This window comes from Cyrtonyx montezumae, unplaced genomic scaffold (assembly GCF_038088225.1).
Source record: "Cyrtonyx montezumae isolate F1298 unplaced genomic scaffold, pur_monq_1.0 scaffold_17, whole genome shotgun sequence".
NCBI classification, from domain to species: Eukaryota; Metazoa; Chordata; class Aves; order Galliformes; family Odontophoridae; genus Cyrtonyx; species Cyrtonyx montezumae.
Window position 1 is genome coordinate 29,235,762 of NW_027071903.1, and position 25,507 is coordinate 29,261,268.

The 25,507-nt window shown below is 50.9% G+C and overlaps 1 protein-coding gene across 3 annotated transcripts in view; it reads left to right on the forward strand.

Moving 5' to 3' along the window:
* The first annotated feature begins 1,656 nt into the window (after positions 1 to 1,656).
* The window catches only part of NTRK3 (neurotrophic receptor tyrosine kinase 3), a 177,859-nt gene continuing 154,008 nt past the window's right edge, over positions 1,657 to 25,507 (forward strand). For all 3 annotated transcript variants that reach the window (XM_065734000.1, XM_065733997.1, XM_065733998.1), the window contains exon 1: positions 1,657 to 1,904. In XM_065734000.1, coding sequence (XP_065590072.1) covers positions 1,657 to 1,904 — 248 coding nt within the window. The remainder of the gene's footprint in view (positions 1,905 to 25,507) is intronic.

Sequence of the window (25,507 nt, forward strand, 5' to 3'; positions counted from 1 at the left end):
GCTGGGACCAGCTCCTGTAATCCAGGCTACAGGTGGGCACACTGCACTTGCAAATCCCTGGAGGTGTCTGTTCAGCCCCTGCAGAGATTTCCTTTTCCCCCCAGTGTAAAACCCAGCAGAAGCAGACCCCTGAAATATTCAGAGCCCTACACCTGTAATTCCCCCCTTCTCCCCTGTGCCTGCCTGCAGCATCGTCCCCTTAGCATCGTGTCTCCGTGTGGAGGAGCAGAGACATGAAACTACGGGGGGGGGGGGGAGGGAAAAAAAAAAAAAAAGAAAAAAAGGCATGCAGAAAAGCACTGTAGAAAAGCCGAGCAAATTAAGCAGCGCTGTGATCTGCTTGGGTTTGTGCTTGCCAAAAATGCACCATGCATCTTAATTCGCTCTGCTGTTCAGCTCGCGCTCACTGCTCTCCTGATGCCATTTCGGCGCTCTGAGCTCAGCCTTTTCAACACTTCGGTCTTCCTCTTTCAGGAATGTTATTATTTTTTTTTTTTGCATGTCTGATTGCAGAATCTGCTGCAGGAGAGAGGGAGGAAGCGCGGGGAGGGGGATGGAGAGCTGACCCCGCACTTCCCGCAGCCCACGGTCCCCCCTGCGCCGCGCAGGGGTGTGTGTGTGTGTGTGTGTGTGTGTGTGTGTGTGTGTGTGTGTGTGTGTGTGTGCATCTGTGTCTTTTCTAGAAAGTCCTTCCTGGGTGCTCTCCAGGCGCAAAAAAAGCCGTCTGATCTAAAGAAAATAGAACGTACGTGTGTATATACATACATATATATATTTAAATCGCTGTAATCCACACCGCCTTTTATTCTCTTTCAGTCCCGTCCAATCTTTCTTTCCTCTCCACCCTTCTGTCCGGATTGCAGTGGTGGGGAAGGGGGTGGGGGGTGGGAAACACCCAAGCAAAAAGCAGCATCGTCCTCCTCCAAAGAGCCGGAGAGAGCCGGAGCTGTCTCCCCCCAGCACAAATTTAACCCCCGTTGCAACTTTTTCCTCCTCTGGCTCCAGCGTTGCTGGGGTGGGTTTTTCCCCCTTCCCACCCCCCCACCTTCTCCTCCTTCTTTCCCTCGGATTGATTTTGGCGGAGAGGGAGGGGGTGGGGAATCCTTTTTATTGCGGAGAGCAGCGAGCACAGAGCCCGGCTCGCTTCGCCGAGCCTTCCTCCTCCTCTTCCTCCTCCTTTTTGTGCCCTGCAGCAGGGCTGCCCAGCCCGGGGGAGGGAAAGCGATGGGAAGGGGGAGCTCGCCCCCTCCTCTCCCCGTTTCCCTCTCTGTGTTTTTTTTGCAGGTGTGTCAATTTTAATTCTGCCCAGTAGGTGGGACTTGGTGACTTTCGCACCGGTTTTCCTTATTTATTTATTTCCCCGTCGCGATCCTCCGGAGCGGCTGCGGGGAGCGGCGGGCGGCCGGGCCAGCATGCATCCCCGCCCGCTGCCGCTGCCCTAGCGGGATTACTGAGCCAGCTGCCAGCATGATTTCATCTGCTGGAGGATTTTTGCATCTGATCGCTTGAAGGTTTTGTTTTGTGTGGTTTTTTTTTCCTCCTTTTTTTTTTTTTTTTCCTCCCTCTGTCTTTGTTTCCTTCCCCCCTTTCCCCCCCTTCCCCTCCCTCCGTCCCCCCTTTCCTCCTCCTCCTCTTTTTTAGAAGCAGCAATCGGAGATGGATGTCTCTCTTTGCCCTACCAAGTGCACTTTCTGGAGGGTATTTTTGCTCTGGAGCATTTGGGGAGACTATCTGCTTTCGGTGCTGGCTTGCCCTGCTAATTGTCTTTGCAGCAAGACAGACATCAATTGCAAGAAGCTGGATGATGGGAACCTCTTCCCTCTCTTGGAAGGGCAGGATTCAGGCAGCAGCAATGGCAACACGAGCATCAATATCACGGACATCTCAAGGAACATCACTTCCATGTAAGTGGGCTGCTCTCCCGTGTGCCGGGCTCCGGTGCCCTCTGCGCTGTGCCATCGCTCGCCCCGTGCCAGCCCCGCTCTCCCTGCGGAGGACAACGATCGGGCTTTTCCCTCATCCCACCGGGCTAAGAAAAAAAGAAAAAAAATCCCACAAAAAAAAAAAATCAGAGAAAAAAAAAAACAGCCCCAAGCCCAGCAACAGTTTGGCCAAGGCTTAGAAGGAATGAAGTAAATGGGATTTGATTCTTTAGCAGGAGAGAACAGCAGGCGAAGATGCTAAAGCTGCTGCTTCCTTTAACTGTTTGCTTCTGCGGAGTGCGGGGGGGGGGGGGGGGGAGCGGCACAGCAGAGCCACACACTGCCACACATACCCAAATCGGGCAAGGAGAGCGCGTTCAGAGCCGTCTGCTCTTTTTGCACACTTTGGATGTAATTAGCGCGTCATTTCTTCACTCACCACCACGGCAGCGCTGCCTTCCGCTACCCAGGCTGCGCGGGGCTGTGGGATCTGCTCTTGGAAGGGGGGTGGGGGGGGGTTGAAATGCAGAAAGGTGCACAGCATCCCTGGGTACCTCACCTAAGTCCCGCCGCTGTCTGCCTGCAGCACCGCGAGGGGATTCGTGCAGGCGGGGGCAGAGCCCCGCGAGCAGCGCTGGGGCACTTAGCGTTTGTTTGAGTGCTTGTTTATCTGGAAAATCAACTCCTAAGTAGCAAAGCCCACGTTATTCCCGTCTGAAAGGAACACATCTCCTCCCGAATCCATCACGCCGTGCCTCTGTGTGCGTGGAAAAGCAAAACCCACATCGCTTCCAATCTGGGCTCTTTCTTTTTTTGCAGTACGTTGTCTTTTTTTTTTTTTTTTTTTTTTTTTGGTGGGGGGTGAACTCCGAGCCGTTTCATTATTCTTATGCTAATTGAAATGCGAGCATTTAGGGAAATGCAGCCCCCGGAGCAAGTTGCCAGTGGGAGCTGAGTGGAGAAGAGGTGGAATCCTTGATGCTGGCAGTTAAATGCAGCAAGGTTTGGCATGAGTAATGGAGGCTTATTTATTTATTATTTTGCGTGGAGGGAGTGTGCTTTGCTGGGTCTGTTGCGTTTGGTCACCGTGCGATTGCAGCAGAGCCATGGAGTAATTGCGGTGCTTCCTTCCCTTGTCACCTTTGCTGGGTTAAAAGATGACCGGAGCAGCTTTCCTGCTCGCTTGCAGCGTCCAAGCAGGTTTCCAGCACCGATCCTATCCCCCAGCTGTGCCACTGCCCTTCCCGGCAAGCCCACCCCGCAGGAATGGGGCGAAACTAGCGCAGTGCTCCCTTCCCAGTGCCCCATATCCATCCTGCGCCGTGGGGCTGGGGTGTTTTCTCCGAGTGGGTGATGCTGGGGAAGTCGGAGGAACTCGTGTTTTTCCCTGTGCTTGCTGTTTGTTGTGGTTTGGTTTTAACCCGTTGTTGGGCTGACGGCGCTGGGAAGGTCGGGAAGGCGTCGGTGTGGGTTGTCAGAGGCACGCAGGCATCTGAACTGCTGTTACTGCGTGGGTCCTTTGTGCCCAGAAAACGCCTTTGCTGCTTTGAAATTGAAAAACGCTGATAAGCAGGCTGCGAAAAGGAGAAGGAGGGAAGAAGAAAAAGACTCAAGTCTTCAACTGGAGATGCTGGCTGTTTTGTTGTTGTTTTTTTTTGGTTTTTTTTTTTGGAGAGGAGCTTCTCTGTGTTGGGAACGAGGAGGAGGTGCCAGGTTTGGCTGGATGCATCCCTGCGCTGCTGCCAGCCCCAGGCCCTCCTCCCTGGGTTGAGACCAGGTGGGTGTAGGAGGCTGAGACACAACAGGAGTGTAAACTTTACCCAGGAGGTCTGTACTTCCACTAGAGATGGTTTGAATCTGGTGACTACAGGAGCAGAGGGATGGGTTGGGTGATGGGGCTGCTTCCCAGTAAAGGAGGAGTCCCTTAGAGCAGGTTTGAACCCAGGTTCATGCTTTTGCATGAGTGACATGGGGTCCAGCATCCACCGTGCTCAGGGGGTGGTGGTTTCTGCTCCATCCTCTTCTGGTGAGCATGGAGATGGAACACGGGGTGGTGAAATCACCCTGGGCCAAGAGAGGCCTTAGTGATGTCCAGATGACAGGCTCAGCTTGGTAAGGGGCTGTTGGGAGAGTGGGGAGAGGGAAAGCCTCGAGAGAAAACACTGTGAGCTGCCTCAGCACAGGCCTCCATCTCTGCCCATGTGCAGGATGAGACCCCTCTGTGTTAACCCATGCTGCCCAGGCAGGTCTCAGGGAGCTTTGGGTCATTTTGCATCTCTGTGCTGGATGACAGGAGTGTGCCACCAAAGCAAGGAGAATGGAGGCACCCAGCCCACGGAATCCCACAGCATGGTACCCCACGTTGGGTGCTGTGCTTTGCTTTGCTGCTTCTCTTTTCCCACCCATCCTCCCTTTGAGAAGAGCACAGTGGTCCTGGGGCTGAGTGGGTATGTTTTTGGGGAGCAATGTAGGGGCCTTGCCCCACATCTAGCAGACATCTCAGGGCTTTGGGATTCACAGGGCAAAGTAGGTGGCACACAGCCTTCAAGCAGATCCAGGCAGGGACAGGTTAACAGCGAAGCACAGATGAAGATGGAGGAGGCTGGTTGGCTGCTGTCCCCTGCCCTTTTCTAGCGAGCCCAGGAATGTCTGATTTTTTGGATTGCATCCCCGCTGATGTGGCTCTGGATGCAGAGGATCCCACCCAGCCGAGAGCTTGACATATGCCCCAGCAGCAGACCTGCCATCTGGCCTCACGCTGCTGCCTGCCAGCCTACAGATCCAGGCACAGCGTGACCCATGGGGCCGTGCTCACACCACACAGTGTGCAGCCGGGGTGCTTTCCCCCATTGGCTCCCTACCCATGGGGATATGGGGGTGGCTGGGCTCGCCTGTGCCGCCACGTGCCAGGAGTTACCCCGCTGGCAGTGTGGGCAGTGCCTGCACGCTCCGGCACGGTGTGTGGGGAAGGGTGGATGGAGGAGTTTGCCATCTGGGCCTCCCTACTCCTCAGCTGTTGCTATGGCACTGCGGAGATGCTGCCAGGAAGGTGGCGGTGGTGGCCTGCATTTGTCACCCCGGCTCCTTTTTAGGCAGGGAGATGTCCCCAGTTCTGGCTGCCTCGCTCCCTGATGCAACCTCTCTGGGGAGCATGGAGTTTCTTAAGGTAAAATATCCCATGTGGGTGGCTTTGTAGGGTGTATCTGTGCATCCAAGAGGAGATGGGTCATCACAGAGTGGGGTTTGGGAGTCCACCTGCTTGTGCACCCAAAGACAAGTGTCTCATTTAAGGTTCTCCTTCTGGGGACAAGAAGAGCAGCCCATGACAGCATCCACTGCGTCCCATGGGCATGGCTGGGAGTGGGTGAACTGTGCCAGAGCTGGGTGTGTTGTGAGAGCTGGGAACCAACACCAGTGGTACCCCCATATTCGTGCATCCTCCTGGGAGCAGCAGAACTTGCTTTGGTGACCCAAGCAGCCGTGAGCAGGGCTTGTGTTGGGAATTGCTCTGCTTCGGTCTCGCTGTGCTCCATGTGATGTTGCTCTCTGGAGACAAAAGGCTCTATGTCCCCAAAGCATCCCGTCCCATTGTTCTTCCCACCTCCTGGTCCCTGAGGTTTTGGCTGCTGCGGGATCTATTCAAAAGGGCCCTAATTCAGCCCAGCTTTGTTTTGCACAGCCCTTGTTTATGCAGAGTGGCTGTCCCAAAGTGAAGTCCCTGAGTGGGAGGGAGGCACAGCACGGAGCTGGGAGGGTGGAAGGAAATTCGGAGATGCTTGGGATGAAGAGGAGAGCTGGGATGGTCCCGTTGTCCCGGAGGTGCCTTAAGTTGGGAGCACTAATCCTGACTGCCAAGGTGCTATGGGATCAGGTCTGTGGCAGGTGTTGGCCAGTTTTTTTGAAGCATTTAAACTTGCACCAATGCTTGGGCTTGTTGGGTCCGTGCCCTGCCCTGATGTGACATCTTCCCATCCCTAATCTCCTGTGAGGATTGGGGAGCTCTGTGCCAGCTCTGCTTGCTGGCTCCTCTCCCTGTGCTGGGAGGATGCTCCAGGGCTAGGACAAGCATTTCACTGGGGAAAAAGCATGGACTGGGAGAAAGAGGCTGAGGTCTGACTTACTTGCTGTTCCTTGGGGCTCAGGGGTATTTTAAATCTGTCTTTCTCTGGGAACCCCTCCCCAGCAGACCATTCCTGGGGTGTCCTTGGGGATTCCCTTCTGCAACTGCTGCTAGAGGGTGCATGCTAATTTATTCTGGTTGGATTTGGTGCATCCCATCAAGTGGGGAGTGAACCAACTCCTGATCCTGCCAGGCTTTCAACAGTGAGTGTTAAAAACGCTTGCAGCTCACCTTGTCAGCTTGTTATTTATGGGGCACGGTGAAATAGCAGTAATTTTGAGCTTTGGGCTTCCTGCAGAGGGGGCTTTCAGCAGGTTGCATGGATGCTTTTGAAGCAGCCGTTTGGCAGCAGCGTGCGAGCTCTGCTCTTCCCCAAATTCTCTCCTGCATCAAGGGGTGCACAACCGAATCCTTTGCACGTCCAAGGAGAGCAGAAGTGGACCTTGCTGTGGGTCGTGCGTGGTGCACGGGCACCCACCAAGCCCAGCCGACTTTCTGCCCCGTGCTCCCTCTCTCTGCTCTTATCAGCCTTTCCCCTCCCACTTTCCGAAGGCGGCTGAGCCGCTAGAGGGCAAGCGGCTGCGTGAGACGGCTCGGGTGAGGCTGCAGCATCCCCGCATCCCTACAGCCCTGCATCCCTCCGGGCAGGTCTCAGCTCCGCTCTCCCCCGGGGTCCGACTCTGGGTGCAGCGAGGGGATGCAGCAGAGCATCCTCCCACGGAGCGGTGCAGCAGAACCGGGAATGGAGGAGATTTGCAGGTTTTTGGAAGGTGTCGACCCGCGTGGAGGTGATCTGTTTGAAATGCAGGGTGAGATATGGTTGATAAGGGACGGCGTGCAGCAGTTGTCACAGATTCTGGCTGGGAGTGAGCCATAAAACGCTGCTTGTTCACATCTCTGTGTCACTGATGGGGAAACTGAGGCATGGAGCAGTGCTCTGAGCAGGATGCTGGTGACACAGACCTTTCATCTGATCCCTGGATATGGCATAGGGAGATGCCAGGCACAGAAGGAATAAAGCTGCCAGTCCTGTGACATCGAATAGCCATAGAGAGGTGTCCTCATGGAAAGCCTGGATGCAGAGGCAAGAGGACACAGCTGAGAGCTGTCTCTGGCTGCCTGCAGGCTGAGTGCAGTGTGCTTTGCTCTTTCAGTTAACTCTTTGCTGCGGAAGTTAGAAGCCTGGAGAGGCTGTGTATCCTTCCCTATGGAAGAAGGCTGAGGATACCCTGGTGTGAGAAAGAGTGAGCAGAGGTGGGAAACTACTCACAACCCCACAGCATCTTCCATTTTGGCTCCCAAGAGTGATATACTCCCCTCTGGCATGGTGGCCAAAGATGAACCCGGTGGTTCCCTGCTGGCAATGAGCATGTCCTGCCAGCATGATGGAAGGGCTGTGACACCCAGAGGTCCCAAAATGCAGCAGCAAAAAGGTCCCCAGTGTCAGAATAGGGATGATGATTTGTGGGTCTGGAAGGATGCTGTGATAGGAAGGAAGTGGTAGGCACTGGTTAGAGCTGTGATTGTATGCTGAGCTTCACTTCAGTTTGAGGAAGAGGGATTAAGACTCCCTTTGGAAGGCTGCACAGCAGTCAGTGCTCTGCTATTGACCCCCAGTATGGGGTCTAGGTGAAAGGGAGGCCAGGGATGGTGAAGATTATATGTAAATATTTGTCCTTCTACATTCTTACCATGTCACTCTACCCTCTGTCCCATCCCTGTGAAGCTGGGGACCCTGCATTGTCCCCTCTGTGTGACACCCACCAGGAGCTCTGGACCTTGCTTTCTTGGAGGAGTAGCACTAAGAAAATGTACTGCATTTTTAGCTTGTTACCATGTGATGTAGCCTTTGGGAATCCAAAGCAGAGGCCAGCACCATTAATGCAGCAGGCTTTTCTCCAGCTGCCACGCAGTACTCTACTGTAGCAGACAACTGAGTGTTAGGGACCATCCCTGCCATCTCCTCCACTCTCTCCTTCTCCCAGCTTCAGTCTGTCTGCTCAGTGAGGGAAAAAAACTCACTTAACCAAAGCTGTAGGTTTGGTACAGCCTGTCTGAGTTCTTCCTAGGTGCCGTTCCCAGTCCTATCTCAGCTCCTTATCCCTCCTGCCTTCCCCCCTTCCCAAGACGACACATCCCAGTCTATTGTGCTTCACTGCTGCAAGGAAATATGTTTTCATCAGACTCATCCTTGACCTCTGTGAGGATCCTGGCTGTTCCTGGGGAGCTGAGAAGAGTGTGGCAGGGTACAGGAACCCTGTCCTGGGCTGTGAGGGGCTGTTCCATAAGAGCCCCTCTTGAAGCTATGCCCTCATGAATCCTGCTTTAAATTAACTTGGGAATGCTCAAGCAGATGCAGGTGCTATGTACAAACTCACAGATTTCAACAAGATATGGGGTCAGAGATGCTGTGTGTTCCTGGCTCCCTAGCATCCTTCCCCTGGAACTTCCTCTGTGCCAGCACAGGGTGGTTCAGCGGCACTGGGGATGTGTTCCCAGCATAAACCTCATGTGGGCTGTAGACACTTCTGTATCTTCAGTGGCTGTCCCAGGATAGGCTGTGCAGCAAGGAGAGCAGAGCAGCACAGAGCCAGGTCAGTGTGAACACAGTGGCCTGATGATCTCTTGGGAAGGACCATGCAGCTTGCTTTGAGTTATGGTAGGTGCTAGAGGGAGTCCTTGGGAGCAAAACCTGAGCTTGGGAAGTATGTGCAGGGCTTTTATGGAACGCAGGTGTACTGGCTGGGCAGGGAGGGACCTGTCCAAGAGGGAACTCTAGGGGGCTGGCTCATGTGGGGTTAATGGCACCGTGCAGGGCACAGCTGGGGCTGATTTGGAGGGGGCAGAGTCTAAGGAGGCTAAAGAGGGATCAGCTGGGGAGGCTGGGGCAGGTGTTGGTGATAGCAGTGCTTCTGGAAGGAGGCTGTGGAACGGTTTCTGGAAGAGTTGCTGGAGCTTTCAGGTACAAAACTGTGCTGTTTTCTGGTCCCTGGGTTGGGCAGCAGTTGTGTTAGGAGCTGTGTGCTCAATGGAGGCTGTGTATTTGCTTGTTATTATCTTTCTTTGTGTTTTCCTGCTTGGGTTCCGTGGGTTCAGTATGACTCCTGAAGCTCCAGCCCTTAGTTCCTGCAGTGCTTCTGAGCTTTGCTGCTTTGGAAACCCTGGTCCTTGTACCTCTAGGTACGAATGAGTGCCTAGAGGTACATATGCCCCCTCATGTTCCCAGCCTGGGCTGATCTCGGAGCTGCTGCTTCATGCTGCATGTGTACCTCATAATCCAAGAGGAGCCCCTGGGTGGGCTGTGCTTGTCCCACTGTGCTTTGAGCTGCCCTGGCCCCATGGGAAGACTCTAAGAGGCACTGGGAGCAGAGATTTATTTATTCAGAGACTTAATTAGCATCTTTAAATATTAAATAGTAAACAAGCCACGTCTAGTGGGATCAACGTTTACAAACAGGGATTTTATTTATTTTTTCATCCCTCTCTGGGACATGCACTTGTGTTGTAAGGAGGAGTAGCTGTGTATGAGCTGTGGCCAGCAAGGGATGAGCCTAAAGCCCTACTGAGGGGGGAGGGTGGGGAGAGAAAGGGGCCAAGCAGCCAGAAGGACTGGGAAAAAGGAGGCATTGATGCAAAAGTGCTGGGATGTGTGCTTAGAGTATTGGGGCATTGCAGTGCGGGGTTTTGGATGTTCTCTTCAAGGCTGTGCAGTGCAGGAGGTGTGCTAGGAGGTAGGGGCTCCTTGGATGTAGCCAATTGCAACCCAAAAGTGGTGGTCCCTGTAAGGGGAGGTGTTTTGCTGCTGATCTGTATGCTGTTACCTCTGCAAATGGAGGCCTGCCTGTAGCAGATTACACTGGGGGTTATTTATTGGCAAAGCGCTGTACAGTTTTAATTTTTCCTTTTTGCTTATTCAGGCTTTAGCTCCAGAGGAAAATAGCCTGGGGTGGCTATGAAATGGATTCTCTCTGCCCCATTAACTTATTCAGTGAGTTTAATGGGCCTTTTTTCTCTGAGCCTTGAAGCCATCATTAAAAGGCAGAGATTTATAAAAGCAAAGATACTCCTGAGCGTTAGTCAAACTTTGGGGCAGAGGGGTGGGGGCAGCAGTGGGTGTGGGACACTGTGTGCCTGCTGGGGTCAGGGCTGTGGCATCGTTTGGGCAAGGCTTAGTGCTCACCTGTGTCCTGAGCTCTCCTCTCTCCCTCCCTCTGCTAGAGGAACCTGTGCTGTGCAAGTCGGTGCTGCAGCGAAAGTTTGCTCTGTTGAAAAGTTACACTTGTAGTCTGCTGGTTGCATTTGTGAATCTGGAGGGTGGCTGGAAAAGGAGCCCGAGGTGCAGTGCCTGAGTGAACCCCTTCTTTGTGTCCTAATGCCACAATGTGTTTCAAGTGCACCTTTTGCAGAGATTGCCTTCAGCATGTATGACTGGGGAGAGGAGCAGGAGGGGCTGGGAGCAGAGCAGGATGGCCTTGATTGCTCCTGAATTTTAAGTAAAACCTGTGCAGGAAATCTTGTCCTGGAGTTTCCTGGCCTGTTGCATGTTCCCGGGTGCCCCAACAGTGTGTGCTGAAGGGAGAATGCTACAACGGGGTGGAGCAGAGAAAACTTTCCCCGTATCCTTCTGCATGTTTTTAATGCTATGTGCATCCCCCTGCTCAGATGTAATCCGTGCATCTCTGCACTCATCCTGCTTCCAGATCAGTAGGGCTGAGCAGCAGCAGCATCACCACTGCATTGACACTAAACTCTGAGCCCCTGAGGGTGCTGTGGGCAAGCTGTGATGCTCTGGGATGGGAGGATCCCTGGTGCTGGCCTGCCTGTAACCTCTAGATCAAGAGGGAGGTTCATGGCAAATCCAGCTGCTTCCACGTGCCTTGCTGGGTCATGGTAATTAGGGGAAGGAGGTGCTCATTTCCCAATAAACAGCAATAAAAAGGAATTCTCCCCTGCCCCTGTAAATCCTTGCCTCCTTGGTGCTGTTACCTGCTGTGTAAATTGCTGCTGACCCTGTAAATCAGCTGTGCTTTGCTCCAAGTCCCCTGCAAGTGCCCCTTCTCTGTAAATCCTCTGTCCCCAACAACTGTAAATCCTGAGTCTCTGTGCAGCTCCCTGACCCTGGGGGGGCTGCAGGGATGGGCTCCTGGCGAGCACTGCTCCTCCAGGACTGCTTTATTTTTTGAGATGTAAAAATAGCCAGAGTGAAAAGAAAATCTCCATTTATCCCTCAAGTGCTCAGGGTCATCTTGTGACCTGGCTTTGTCATGCCTGTGTTGTTTTCTTTTTTTCCAGTGAGCACTGAAGGAGTTGCAATCAGCAGAGTTCCCTTATGGAAACAGCCATCTGCTGGGGTGCTGCTGCTACCCCACTGCTGAGCTCTGGCACCCTACAAGCTGCAGGGATGGCTGTGCTTTGGTTTTTTTTTCTCCCTGTTATGAAGAACTGAGGCAAGGGATGGGGCATAGACCTGATTCTAGGGATGGGCAGGAACCGGGTGTGGTGACGCCAGCTCAGCGCTGTGTTCTGCGTCGTTCAGGTTGTTGCAAAGGGCTGTGGTTGGGGCTGGTGGCAGAGAGGGGTCTTTGGGATGGGCAGGAGCTCTGCTGGGTGCACACCATTTGTGCTGAGCTGTGAGGTTGGAGTGCTGGAGAGTGGAGATCAGGAGCTGGTTGCTTGCAAGCAGAGCTGCCTTTTTTTTCCCCTAATGAGCAGGAGTAGCAATCTCCTTGCTGTCAGAGACACCAGAGCTCTTCCCCAGCTTCCTGTGGCTGGTAGAGCAGCAGGATGAGGCCACTGGGGGATCTGGGATGGTGCCCTTGGCAAGGCACTGCCTCCATGCAGTGTTTGGAGGCTTCCCTTTGGCTCCCCACTGAGCAGAACAACATGGGAGAGCTGATTGCCCTCTGCTTTCTGTAGTTGTCCTTCTGGGGATGCATCCACCGATGTCATCCGTGGCTGAATTCTGCCTGATTCTCAATAAAAGGTGATACTGTGGGGGTAAAGCAGGAGGGTGCTGCTTTGGGCACTAATAATAAATTGCTTAACCCCTTGGGTCCATGCTGTGCTGAACCTGGGCTTGACCCAGCTCTCTGTATCCTTCAGACATTCCTCCTGCTGCCAATTTTGCTTTCTGTTGTTGTTGTTTCTCAGCATCTTAAGACTGAGGCTGGCTGTTGTGTGTTAACACTGGCACGTGGTACCTTGCAGGAGGCTGGAGCAGATGCATGGCAGCAGCACAGGGATGCTGAGAGAGGTGGGGAAGGCAGGGGGCAGCGGAGGAGAGCTGAGGCAGATTTTAGAAATCCATAGAAATAGCAAAAATAAATTTCCAGCAAACACTTCCAGTCCCGCAGTATTAAGAAACTGAAGCACCAGAGGATAAGGAGAGCATGAGCAATAACAGTGGGGATTTAGGAAGAATAAATCTTGCCAGACAAACCTGATTGCTTTTTCTTTTTGATGGAATCGCAAAATTAGTGGCTGAGCAAGAACGTGGAAATCCCGATATATTTGGATTTAGTAAAGCATTTGATATAGTGTCTTGCCAAATCTTACTCTTAAAATTAGTTTGGTTTGCCTTGGATACAATGCTGCCAAGAGGAGGGAAAATGGACTGTAGGGTTCTGAGCAAATAGTGGTGGAAAGAGAAGGGAAAGGGGGAAGAAGCCATATGGGTGGGGTCAGATTATTGTGGGAGGTTGCAGGGGATGAGTGGATGTTGGCTGGGAGTGTCCTCAGGCTGTGACATGGATCTGGCACCTTGTTGCCTTCACCCCTGTGCAGTGTGGAATTGCCAAGCTGCCCATTTCACGGCTTGTTTTTCCAGATATTACTGAAGATGTGGAGAAAATATTCAGTGTGACTGTCGGAAAGAACATCCCTGACCCGTGGAGTCAGGCATGTTTCCTCAGGGAAACCTTCTGTCTTGGAGTGAGCCTGGCTGGAGCAGCTGGAGAAAGCCCTGGGGGGATTAGGGCCATCTGATGGGGGGACCTCCTGCCTGGGGTTGCCTGCAAGACATCGAGGTGCTGTCTCTTCTTTAGCTGTCTGCAAATGTAAAGATACTTACTGTAGGGATGCAGCATGCTGGAACACGGTTTAGTGGATGTGGATGTGACTGTTGGCTTAAGATCAGCATCTTAGAGGTCTTTACCAGCCTTAATGATTCCATGTTTGCAGCTTGCTGGGGAGGTTGTTGTGTTACACAGGGAGCTGTGGAGCTGGGAACAGCTTCTGGAAGGTGATGGGACTTCAATTCAGTGCTACAGCATCCCTTGGGGTAACACAGGGTTTGTTCACCTCTCACATTGCTCCCCACCACCCAAGCCCAAAGCTGAGACCACTCGTGGGATGCGGATGTTTTAAAGCCAGGCAAGGTTCAGGAGGTATTTTTAGCTGTTCTAATTGTGGCAAATAAATGCCATTTTTACTTGTTGGGATTGAGCTACGGATAAATCACAACTAGTTCTAATGATGATAATTACCGGATTTCAATATTTATAGAAACGGGCGCTTCCTTCGTATCGGCGGCTGCTGCTGTGCTCTCACCTTCACAGATCGAAACCTTGGCTCGTTATTGCTGCAGCTATTTATTTACTTGCACATTTTTAACCCGTGGATGGCAAGGCAGGGGGGTGTGGAATGATACGGGCTTACCGTGGTCGTCATATCTTTGGGCTGAGGATGGAAGTCGACTCCTGTGGGGCTGCTGGCTGCGTGCTTGCTTTGTGGGTGCCCTTGAAAGATGATCTCGAGTGTTTGAGCCCACCTGTGCCTGACAGAGCTGTAACCCCCAAAGGGTGGAGGTGGCTGTGCACATTTTTGCATATGTTCATTCCAAGAGTTCAAAAGATGTAGGTTAATAAACGCATGTGTGACATCCCATCCCCACACCTGAGCTGGGATAGCCATGCAGCTGCCCCAAGCTGTTCCCATCCCACTCATCCTCAGGGGCAATTCAGCCCCTTGCGCCCAGTGGGGTCAGGAGCTCCCTTTCCCCACAAGGTGTAGAAAAGATTCACTTACTCAATTTGCTATCTCTCCAGTGCCACATAAGCTGTATTGATAAATTAATCTTATATTGTTGTGACTAAACAGCCCTGCAATTTTTTACACTGTGCGGTCTAATCTGTCTTGACAGCTGTATCATTAGTTTATATTTGTTGTAGTCCTATTTGCCATATCAGCTGGAGGGGAGTCTGGGGTTGAGGCAGCACTGTGCTGCTGTGCAGGTTCTAGGTGCTGCTGGTGGCTCTGGGTGCAGCTGGGATGGGCAAAATGGGATCCCTGGGTGCCCAGAAAACCAGCCCTGATCTACTGCTCTTCCAATGGATAGATAATATCCACTTTGGGGCTGACCCAACCTTGCCAAAACAGATGCTGCTGAGGTTTTTGTGGGACAGGATAAGGGTGCTGAAAAGGTGAGCATTGGGAGATTGGCATCTTAAGATGAGCTGTTGGGTGATGGGTAAGTTGTTTGCTCTGTCTGTGCTTCAGCTTTTTGAATGATGGTGGTGCGTGCTCTGCCTTGGAGGTGAGGACTTTGGGGTGGCATGGTGGGGAAAGGGCTGTGGGAGCAGGATCAGTGTGGTCACCTACGCCTTCGGGGACATGGGGCCGTGCTCTGGGATGAGGACAGGGGTGAGATGTAGCATCATGAGATCACACAGCTGCAGTGATGTGATGCAATAGGAGGATTGCAGCTCCCCCTGTGTTTGCTGCTCCTGGTCTATGCATGGCCAGGCTTCAGGATGGATATCAGGAAAAAAGAATCTCTTATTGGAAAGAGCAGTGCTGCAGTGGCACAGGCTGCCCAGGGAGGTGGTGGGGTCACAATCCCTGCAGGTATTCAGGAACCATAGAGATATGTCACTGAGGGTCATGGTCAATGGGTTGAGGTTGGACTGGGAGATCTCAGTGGTCTTTTCCAACCTTAATGATTTGTGGATGGCTTCCTTGCTTTGCAAGAGGGTTTGCATGGCAATTCTTGCCAAAACTATGAAGCAAAATGTTCTGGGCTGATGCACTGACATTCCTGGGAGCAGGGAGCAAAGAGGTTCTGGTAAGCACCAAGATGATCAGAGTGGGAAGCGCTCTGTCTGCTGCTTTGTGCTTTAGGTCTTGAACCTGTTTAAATCCGGGCCAGAAATGGCAGCAAGTGTCAGTGGAGCACCAGCTCCTATTTGCAGCATCTCTGACCAAAGTGAGGGCTCAGTGACTGCTCAGCCCTTCCTTCTCTCCTTCATGCAGTGCGTCCTTCTGGGAGAATGCTTAGGTCTGGTAAGGCTGAGGATGTATGTAGCTCCTGATGTTGATGTGCCCCTGGAAGTTTGATGATGCAAATGGTTTTTTTTTAGGACTACAGTCAGGACTTGTGCTCAAAGGACAAGCAGGATTTGGCAGCTCTGTGCTAAACTCAGACCCAGCCCAGCACCCCATGGATGTGCCATAGTACATCTTGGTGCTATGATGGCACTGTCTGTGTGCTGCAGGACCAAGGCACAGAGGGGATGTGCTGTGTGATGGACCCTGAGGCTGCTGGTAGGATGGAGATGATGTGAGATGGGCACAGCATCGATATGAATGTAGGAAAAACCCTTCTCTGGGAGACTGATGCTTGGGGAAACACCCAGCTCAACATCTGCAGCCTGCTCATTGCCAAGAGTGCAGAGATGCTGTCAAATGAGCTTCGTGTGTAGTTGTTGAGGCAGGGATGTGGGAGCACAAGGCGGGCAGCAGAAACATCTCTAGAGGGATGTGCAGCACCCGTGGCAAAGCTTTCCTCTGCTCCTGCTGCCCTGTCTGTGCCCATCTCCCTGCCTACAGCAAGGCACTGCTAGGCAGGCTGCACCTTGCTGCTGTTTATAACCCTTAGCCAGTGTGAGGGTTGATTTATTACTTTTTATTCTTGCTTATCCCTGGGTGAATTGCATGTCCCTGCCCTGGTTCCCAGGTGAGTCTCAATCAACCTTCAGTGCCAATCATGGCTTTTAGGTCAGGGCATTCCCTGTGCAGCTTGGGGTAACCTCCAGCACAACCAGTTCCTGGGCACTGGTGTCAACTGGGAACCACAGGGAATTCTGGCTGGCACTGCTATGTTCCACCCATACTGATGAGACCATTTCCATAGCAACTACAGAATTTTTCAAAGGGAAGATAGGGAAAAGATGTTAAAAAACAAAAGCTACCCAGCTGCAAACTGCTTTGGGCAGAAGGTGTTGGTCAGCAGATGTGATGCTGAGGGTTCAGGAGTCTGTGGGATGCTCCTCACCTGGGATGGCTTCCTTGGCTCAGTATTGAGTCCTTGTGGCCAGGAAACCACAATGCCCAAAATACGGAAACCAGAGGTGATGATTGTATTGGATTGTTGGGCAGGGCTGTGGTGTGCTGCTGGAATAGGGATGCTGGGAGAGGTCCTGCCCTCACCTCCCACTGCCCTTCAGAGCTGGTTCGTGGGAGCTCTGATTCCTGGTTGAACTCAGATGTGTTTCCCTGCAGGAAACTTGCAGAGTGAATTACTGTAATGTAGCACAGCTGCTTTCTTCCACTGGGCAACCTTATGCTGGTGTCTGATCTAGTGGGTTGCAACCCTGCTTGCAGCATGGGAGCTGAAACTTGATGATGTTTGAGGTCTTTTCCAACCCAAACCATTCTCTGATGATTCCTCTCTGTAGTTGGGAGTAGCTGTGTGTGGATAGTGGCCTGGAGTTGGTGGCCAGCAGTGGGGTTTTAGGTAGGCATGCTGGTCACTAGACCACCAAAATGTGGTGCTGGGGGGTGGTCCTGATGGCACTGTGCAACTCACCCTTGTTCCTCCTGCACATCAGATGCTCTCCATGCTATTGAGGTACCCACAGAGGGAGGAGTGGTGCAGGAGGGCTGTCCCACACCAGCTGCTGTCCCCAGTGAGCCCCAGCCTGGCACGCAGTGCAGGCTCTCAGGCCCCAGCTGCTGCAGGCTGTGAGCGAGCCAGCAGCACACAATGTCCGTATTCTTTGTGTGGAGCGATCATCTCTTTGCTGCTGACACTCTGGGCTCGTCTGCTTTGCTCCAAGGTCGGGAAGGGATCAGGATGGGACCTCCAGGTCCTGCAGAGGAGCAGAAGCAAAATTTGAGTGATTGTGTGCAAGCAAAAATAAGAGTTGGATCTACACAGGGTTCAAGGATCTGGAGGAAATTACTCTGTGACCCTCAGCAGCACCAAGAAGAAATGCATCCCACTAAATATATCATCAGCATCAGTGGTGAAAGGTCATGTTTGGGTAGCAGGAACCTGTGTGCTTCCCCTTGGGGAAGTTGTGCCTATCTCTGTCTTTAACTGGAGATCTGAGATGGGAATGATCTCCATATTCCATGCTTCCATGGCTGGGTCAGCTCAAACACAGCAGCCCTGTTAGCAGCATCTGTGGCTGTCAGTGCCTTCTCGTGTAATATGTTTGCAAAGCCCTTTTTTTTTTTCTCCACATTTCTGTGAACAAAGTGGAGTGCTGGGAGAAGAGCTTTTAAAGTGTCTGTTCCTGCCCTGCCTCCTCCTGCCTGTGTCATGTTTACAGGCACGTTGGCTCACGTCTCCTTCTAAGAGCCAGTTGTCTCCCCATTACGTACCTGCTATTTCCATGACCTTCCACCTTATTGTAATGTGTGCATCCCCCTCCTCCCGAGTGATGTTTCTGTTCTTCCACCTCCATGATAAGCAAAAAATGCAAGCGGAGGAGAGAGGAAAAAAACAAAAAAGGGATACTTTTATTTTCTCTGCCTGGGCTGATTGCACACTGCGGGAATCCAAATGTTATCCTGATGCAAGTCTGCTGCCAGCCTGTGGGGTTGGAGGCTCAGCATCCAGAAGGGTCTGGGAGCTGCTGTGCCTGTCCCAGAGCGGCTGGGAGCCTGGCCCCCCTCCAGCCCAGCTGGGCATTGCTTCGTAAACATCAGGGCAGCCAAACTGCTGGGGAAGCAGAGTTCAGGCTCCTTGGGAAAATGAGTGCTTCATGAGAGCAGGATGTGAGCCCAGGACAGATTGGCTTTGCCCATGCTGCACGGGGTCAGCAGGTTTCCTGGTACTAGGGCTGTGGGAAGGCCCTGATACAATAAGGCTGGGGGGTTGTGGAGAAGGATGGGGTGGGATGGAGGGTGCTGGATTCAGCAGTCATGGCAGAAGTGCAGAGATCTTTGAATGCCCGTGCTTCACAGCTCTGAGCTTTGAGTTTTGCACTTTGGGATGCAAACGGAGGAGAAGTGTCCGCTGCATGGCCCCAGAACTTGCAGCTAAATTTAAACAGGGTTTGGGATGAAGCTGATGTGGATGGAAAAGCTGCCAAATTTAGACTCCTGTGGAGCTTGCACTTTTGGAAAGCGTGCCTGTGGGTTCATGGGGGTGTGCAGCATCAAGCAGAGCTGGGAACAACAGTGGTCTGGAAGGAAGGGGGCAACCACAGAACTCAGGACAGGAGAGGATACTTGGTGGCACTGCTTGTGCCGAGGGTTACTCCTGTCAGGTTGAACCTGGTGATCCCACACACTGGCTCCATGCCTTCATTTGATGATGTGTATAGGCACCATATTTTCCAGGAGAGGCACGGAGCTGTAGCAGAGCTTCACAACTCTGTCAGCATGACTTTATTTATGTATCTTTTATTTCTGGACAGCCACAGACCTGTTCAGAGGTGGGAGTGCAAGGGAATTTTGCCTCTGGTTTGAAGTCGCAGGGAGGGTTTAATAAGGCAGAATATCATTACTGTAGCTGATTTTGACCAAGGTGCTGCTTCTTCTATAAAATGCTGTTGGATCTTTAAAGACCACAAAATGCTCCACACTGCCAGCTCTCACTGCATGTGAGATCCCATGGGTAAAAGCAACATTTCCTTTTGACCTGGAGAGTGCACAGGGAACCAGCCCAAAGGGGAACCTGCTTGGTCTCCTGCACCCCATAAAGCTAAGGGTGCTCTCTCATCCCAAGGTCTGTGCTTGTTGTAAGATATCTGGAGGAATGGTCTCTCTCCCCCTGGATGGCCTTCTTGTCCCAGATGGCTGTGGTGCATTTGAACACGCTGGTTTGTGATTGGTGTGAACAGGGGGTTAATGAGGTTTCTTTGGCACAATGGGGTTCTGGGACATCTCAGGTCTTGAGCACTAGCTGAGATGTAACAGTGATGAGAAATTAAGGAGGATGTTGGAAGGCAATTGCCCTGCTGCCCATAGCATTCCTTCAGCTCCACTGTCCCACTTGCATCTATTTCTTCATTTCTGAAATCAAGTGCCTGGGCGTAACTCTTCCTGCACCGAAAAGCCTTGGATGTAGTGTGAGATAATGGGATCTTACTGCTTCCCATATTCTGCAGCAGTCTGTCCATGCTGGGTCTGGGCAGCCTGCTGTCCTTTGGTGATGCTGACACATTGTCCTTGTGAGGGATTCTCTCTGCTCCTTAAGTCACCAGCCAGAGCTGGGCAGAAGCTCTCCTGGGTTCACAGAATATCCAGAGTTAGAAGGACCCATAGGATCTCTGAGTCCAACTTGGGGTGGGAATGGAGGGCTTTTTCTCTTGCCTGGCCTTTCTGGATGAGCTCATTTTGGGTTGTTGGGTTGGATGCCCAAGCTGAAAGTAGTTGGATCCACGGGAGAGTGACTGGGAGCATCCTCCCCAGCACTGTGTACTCTGTGGCCTTGACAAGAGGAGCAGATCTGCTAACACTCAGGGAGCTGTGTCACAGTGGTGTGTTTTACGATCGTTACCTTGACGAATTGCAATTACACTGTGGGGTTATGCTAATAATTAATTCTGCAAAGCTGGATTTGCTTGCATCCCCACCCTTTCTCTCACTGACCTCAAATTATCCTTAATGATGTAAAGTTATCTGCTGCTGGGTGACTTTTCCATGTGCCCTTGGGAAGGGGAAGCCCACGCTTTAAATAGGGAAAATATTGCCCTCATAAGTCTTCATTCAGCTGCACTTGCCTTTAATGCTCAGTTACCAATTCAATTTTATAACTTCCATATTGAGGGAATCAAGTCCTTCATGCCTCTGGTTATTAAATGTATGTGATAAGTGCCTTATAATACTGTGAAAGATGGCTGATTTCTTTACAGCTTCCCCAGCCCTGTGGATAAAAGGGGCTGTCAGCCCCAACTTGGCTGTGCTGTGCCCCAGAGCACAGGGTTTGCCCTAGTGGGGTGATGTTAGTAACAGTGATTTCCCAGCTTCCAAGACTTGCTATCCACTTCTGTAGCACCACTGCCTGGAGGAGGCAGGGCTCAGTAGTCAATAGATGACTTCTTTCTGTTCTTCCCACCATCACATTCGTATTTTCATGGTCTAGTGCTGGTGTGCCAAGTGGTTTGTTTATAATGCTAAACATATCAGGTAATTGAAAGCTAATGCTTCTATCTGCATTGCGAGGTGTAATGTGCCTGGATGACAAATCAATTTTCCTGTTGCCCTGTGAGAGAAAGGAGTCCAGTACTCTGCTTGCCTTTCCAGTATGTGTGTATCCTGAATTAGAAGGGGCCCACAGGGATCGTTGAGCTCAACTACTGGCTCCATGCAGGGCCACCAGCAATACAAACTGTATTTCTGAGGGTGTTGTCCAAACCTTTTCTTCTTCCATGGCCACGTCCCTAGGAGCTCAACACAGTGCTTGTGCAGTGTGACTCTGAGGAAGGTGTGCCATCTGCTCTGTCAGATTGGAGCTGATGGCATCCTGATGGAGAGTCATCCTTCTTCAGTCTGGACTGGATGTAGATTTGGGTAGCATATGCATATGCGTGCTACATAGTACTTGGTACTCATCAAGTGCCTTTTTTTAGCTATTTACCACAGCGTTTGAAAAGCTGAGAGAGATTAGATAAATATTATCCTTGTCATATAAGAAGGGTGAAGGAAGGTCAGAGACATTAAGTAGCCTCAAGCTAATCACTTGGTAAATTGGCATAAGCTGCTGCTTTTCACCCTTGGCTCATTCACATGGGATAAAACAAGCCTGGTTGTTTAAATGTTTGTGGATATTTTCATCACCCTTGCTGTGTTGGCCCTGGGCTGGAACAGGAGCACGTGGGGCTGTGCAGTCTTGTGGCGTGGTCTCAAGAAGGTGATCCCAGTCCATGTTGTCAGAAATCTCTGACAGAGTGATGGGAATTCCCATGGGATGGTGGCATCTGGTCTGCTTCCAGCAAATGGGGTTGGCTCTTGGCATGTCTGGAGGTCAGCCAACAGTTAAACCCTGCCACTGGGTGACCATATGGCCAACAAGATCTCTGAACTGTCAGTGAAGCAGGGAGAAAGCCACTGGCTTCACATCGTGCCTGGGAGCTGTGGGACTGGCAAAGAGGGCTTTGTAAGTGGAGGACGAGATACAATGCAGGGCTGACCTCCTAAGGATAACTTCTGTCAAGATAACTTTTGTCTGGATATATCTGGTAACTAATTTCCTAAGCAGAGAGACTGCTTCGTGGTGAGAGGTTAATGTGATGGTGTTATGCTGGGAATAGCGCAGCGTTGGAGGTGAAGGGGTGGGTAAAGGAGAAAAGGTGGTGAAACACATTGAAAGTGGTTGGAGGTGGAGTTGGCTCCTACCTTCGTGAAGGCATTGGCACAAAAGGCAGAAGCTGGCTCGTGGGTTTTGCTGCTGGCTCAGTGCTGTGGCTGTGGGAGCACAGAGGACTTAGCACAGATGAGGGCAAGAGGAGAAGCAAAACTAAGGAATTCTGTAGTGCATGTATAGGAGTTATATGGGTTTTTACTGTCAGCTAGGAAATCAGGTCTGTTGGAAATGAACCTGGTAGGTAGAAGTGCTTGGTGCAGTGCTGGATTACAGATGTGGATGCACCACCATGCTGTTGGGGTTGTGTTAAGGATGCTACTATGATCTTGGGCTGAAAGCCAAGGCATTGTGAGTGCAAGCAGGGAACTGCCCCTATAAAACTGTGTCCTCCTGGAGACTGCTCTGTGCTTCTGGTCACTCTTACTGAAGATAAGAGTACTTAAATAGGCTGATGAAGAAAATGGAGCAGTCTTCTATTACAGTGGTGCTTATTGTGAAGGTCACCCAAAGCTCTAGCTGTGTGCTGGGTCTGAAGCCAGAAGTGAAACAACCTCACCAGCAAGACTCTGTCTGAGCAGTGTTATCTGCATTGCTTCTGGGTCTTCAGTTAGCATCTCTTCAAGGCATTTGAGACAATTTGCCTTGCACTTCACTGCTCGGTACAGACATGCTGCTTTAAGAGATCTGACCTTGTGTAATTTATAAATGATTGCTGGATGGGTTTGACTTCCTTGTAAAGGAAGAAGGAGTAAATAACAGGAAAGGAAAAAAGTTGCTTAAGCAAGGATAATTTTGACGCGAGACAAAATAAATGTGAAGTGCTTGTGGTGTATGTTGTTGTAAGAAATGAGAAGAGCAGGGTTCCAGTGCAGCATTTCAGTACAAATCTGGGAGGTAAAGCCCCAGCTACTCCTAAACAGTATGGTTTGGTCTGTAAATGGCAGCTTTATAGTGCAGGAGACTGAAATTGACCGGGACCTGCCAAATAGTCACGAGGTAGAGAAGGAAGGGAGTATTTAAAACAAACAACCCTTCTCCCCTTTGCTTCCCCCTCTAAAAAGCGAGCGCTGCCATTTTGTTAGCGATTCATCTCATATGGTCCCGATATTAAAGCTGGAAATGAATCTAGGTGGATGTGTGTATGGTACACAGTTCAGGATTTGTGGAGTATGATATTATTCTTGAAGCTATTGCATCTTGCAGAAGAGCGGCTTACCTTAGTAATAACTGAGGAATGCCGCAGGAATATATGCTTAGAGGAGTTTGCAGAGGGGAGGAGGGAGAAACCCATGGGCTGTAACTCATACCTAAAAAGTTTGATTGCAGAGAACTGGGCAGGGCTGGGAGTTGTCACATCTGTTTTTGTGTGAGCCCTGTGCATGTGTTCCTGCCAGGTTAATGATCTGAGACAGAGGAGAAGGGAAGGGCTCCATTTTGGGTAGAAATGGTGAAGGTGTAATCTTTCAAGGACTAGCAAAGCCATGGAATGCAAAGAGGAGGAACTAGCTGAGAGATGGAAGGATGTGAAGAGGGACTTCAGTTTTAGGAATGAAGTTTCTTTGATTGGTTTGCTTTCCTGTGTGACTGCTGCCAGTTTTGCAATCACAGCTTGACTCTTTGAACTTTTGGAGTAAGATGCATTTCTGTTTATTTTGTGCTGGCTGGGTTCTCCTGAATCTGCTTCTTAAAGGTGACACTACTCTTCATAAAGCTATAAAGAGCAAAAGAAAATGGATTTCTGGGTGTATTTTTTGGGATGCCCGTCAACAAAGTCTGACTTTCCACTTCGAGGAGCTACGGTGTGACTCCTGTTAGGTTGAAAATAATAAGATATATCACAGAAAAACAGCTTTCTGGGGCCCCTTGTGAAGGGAAGTGTCTGTGTAGTTACAAGGGTTCAAAGTTGCTTGCTGAACTGTGCACCTAATTCAAGATGATGCTATCACCCTTAGTTGCACTCTATGTAAAACAGCTGCTGTGTCGTGGGATTATTCTATACATAAGTGTGTGTGTATTTATTTCTACTTCCCTTGTCACTCCCTATATGGGTGTTTTGTGTGTATGTTAAATAACAAACTGAAGCTTATCTGGCTCAGGGAAATCCTGGGCTGCCTTTGGGAGGCTGGAGCATGGATTCTGGAGGTTTGTTTAAAGCTTGGTGCAGTGTCAATTCTGGAGGGATTGAACTGCTGAGAGGGCAATGGCCATTCTACCCAGCTGGGGTCCATACTGTTATTATGGCTTACTTCTTCCACTCCATAGTTACTGTACAGAATCTTGTAGGCAAAATGAGAGATTTCTTAATTTTGAGTGCATAGAAGGCCAAGGTGTTTGTAGTTCTGTCAGATTTGCAACTCTCACCAAGACCCACACTCACCAGCAAGCCTTTGAATGTTGCTGGGAACAAGCTCAGGTCTCTTCCTACCTCTTATAATATGCTGCATGTGGCTTTGAGTGTCAGGTCAAAAATAACCTTGACTATTTTATTTTAGCAACCACAATCAATAAAACAAGAGCCAATCTGGCTGCCATCTCCTTCCCAGCTGTGGTTGCTCCATAGCTCCTGGCTCAGGGCTGCTCTATCTCTACCCTTTATCAGTGCTGCAGCTCCAGCATGCCCTAGTGGTAAACCCAAGTCATCTCCTTCCCTCTTCTTTTCTTGAAGGAGCTTCTTCTTTGGGTTGTAGAAGCTGCATTTGTAGCTTTGCAAGTCCCTAGAAATACAGTCCTGCAGCCTCATGCCCCAGGATGTGAAATTTTAGTGATTTTAGTGCTGTCCTTTCATAGATTGGAATAGAATGGCTTGGGATGGAAGGGACCTTAATGATCATCATGCTCCAACCCCCTGCTGGGTGCCCCCATCAGCTCAGGCTGCCTGGGGCCCCATCCAACATGGCCTTGAGCACCTCCTCGTGGGTCTCTGCTTTTCTTGGGTCTGGATGGTGATAGCAGAGAAATATGTTCAGGGTTTAGGTTTAATTTTGGATTTATACTTTTTTTTCTTTATCTGGATGTATTTGGGATGTAGTTTAAGTCAGTTCAGAATCTGTTGTGCTTGTGCAAACACTTCTCCAGCACTTGCTTTCTCAAGAAGGAATTTATAACCTCTGTGACTGTTCCAGGAGTGGCTGAAGGTCCCCATCTCTCTTTATTCACCCTCTGTTCCATCATGAGAGGTTCTGTAACCAGAGGTGATGGTCATTAGTGTTCGCCCATCACCCTGACCCTCCATCACACTGAAATGTTTCTTCTCCCAGGGCTGAGCACAAAGCAGTGATGGCATCGGGCGACAACCTGGCTGGTGAAGACCAAGCCTCCTTCCAACTGCACAGTACTGCAGCTTGTAGGGGACCTGTGGCCATGCTGCTGCCAGCATCGCTCCTGTGCTGCTGATAATAGGGGACCCTATCCTCTGGGGCTGTCGATCTGTCACCTTCCCCCAGCTCTAATATTTACTGAGTAACGATCCCACGGTGACAGATCTATTTCTGTTTTCGTTCTCCATAACATACCTGCTAGAGTGCCCCAGGCGACAGAGGAATTTATAATAAAGGCATGGTTTCCAAACTGAGTTTGGCACTCTGCTGCCAGCAGCACTTCCAACTAGCAAAGACCAGCACCCTGTTTGTCCACCGTAGTGAGAGAATGGAGAAATGTATGACCGTGTTTCCATCCCCCCTTTTAGGCTCTATATTTGTGTTGAGAGGTTTTATTTACTTTTACTCCTTTTGAGTGGCCTTGTTTCACTGATGTGCGTGGAGAGGAAGCAGTGACTTTACCAATGGTGTACGATGGATCAGTTGCATTTCCTACACTGAAAATCCTGGGCAAAATCATGCTGCTGGTGGTGTTTTGTTTTTTTTTCCCCAGAGCGCTGGGAGCACGGAATAAAAAGCAGCATGAGAAACTGCTTATTTTGGCAGCATGATG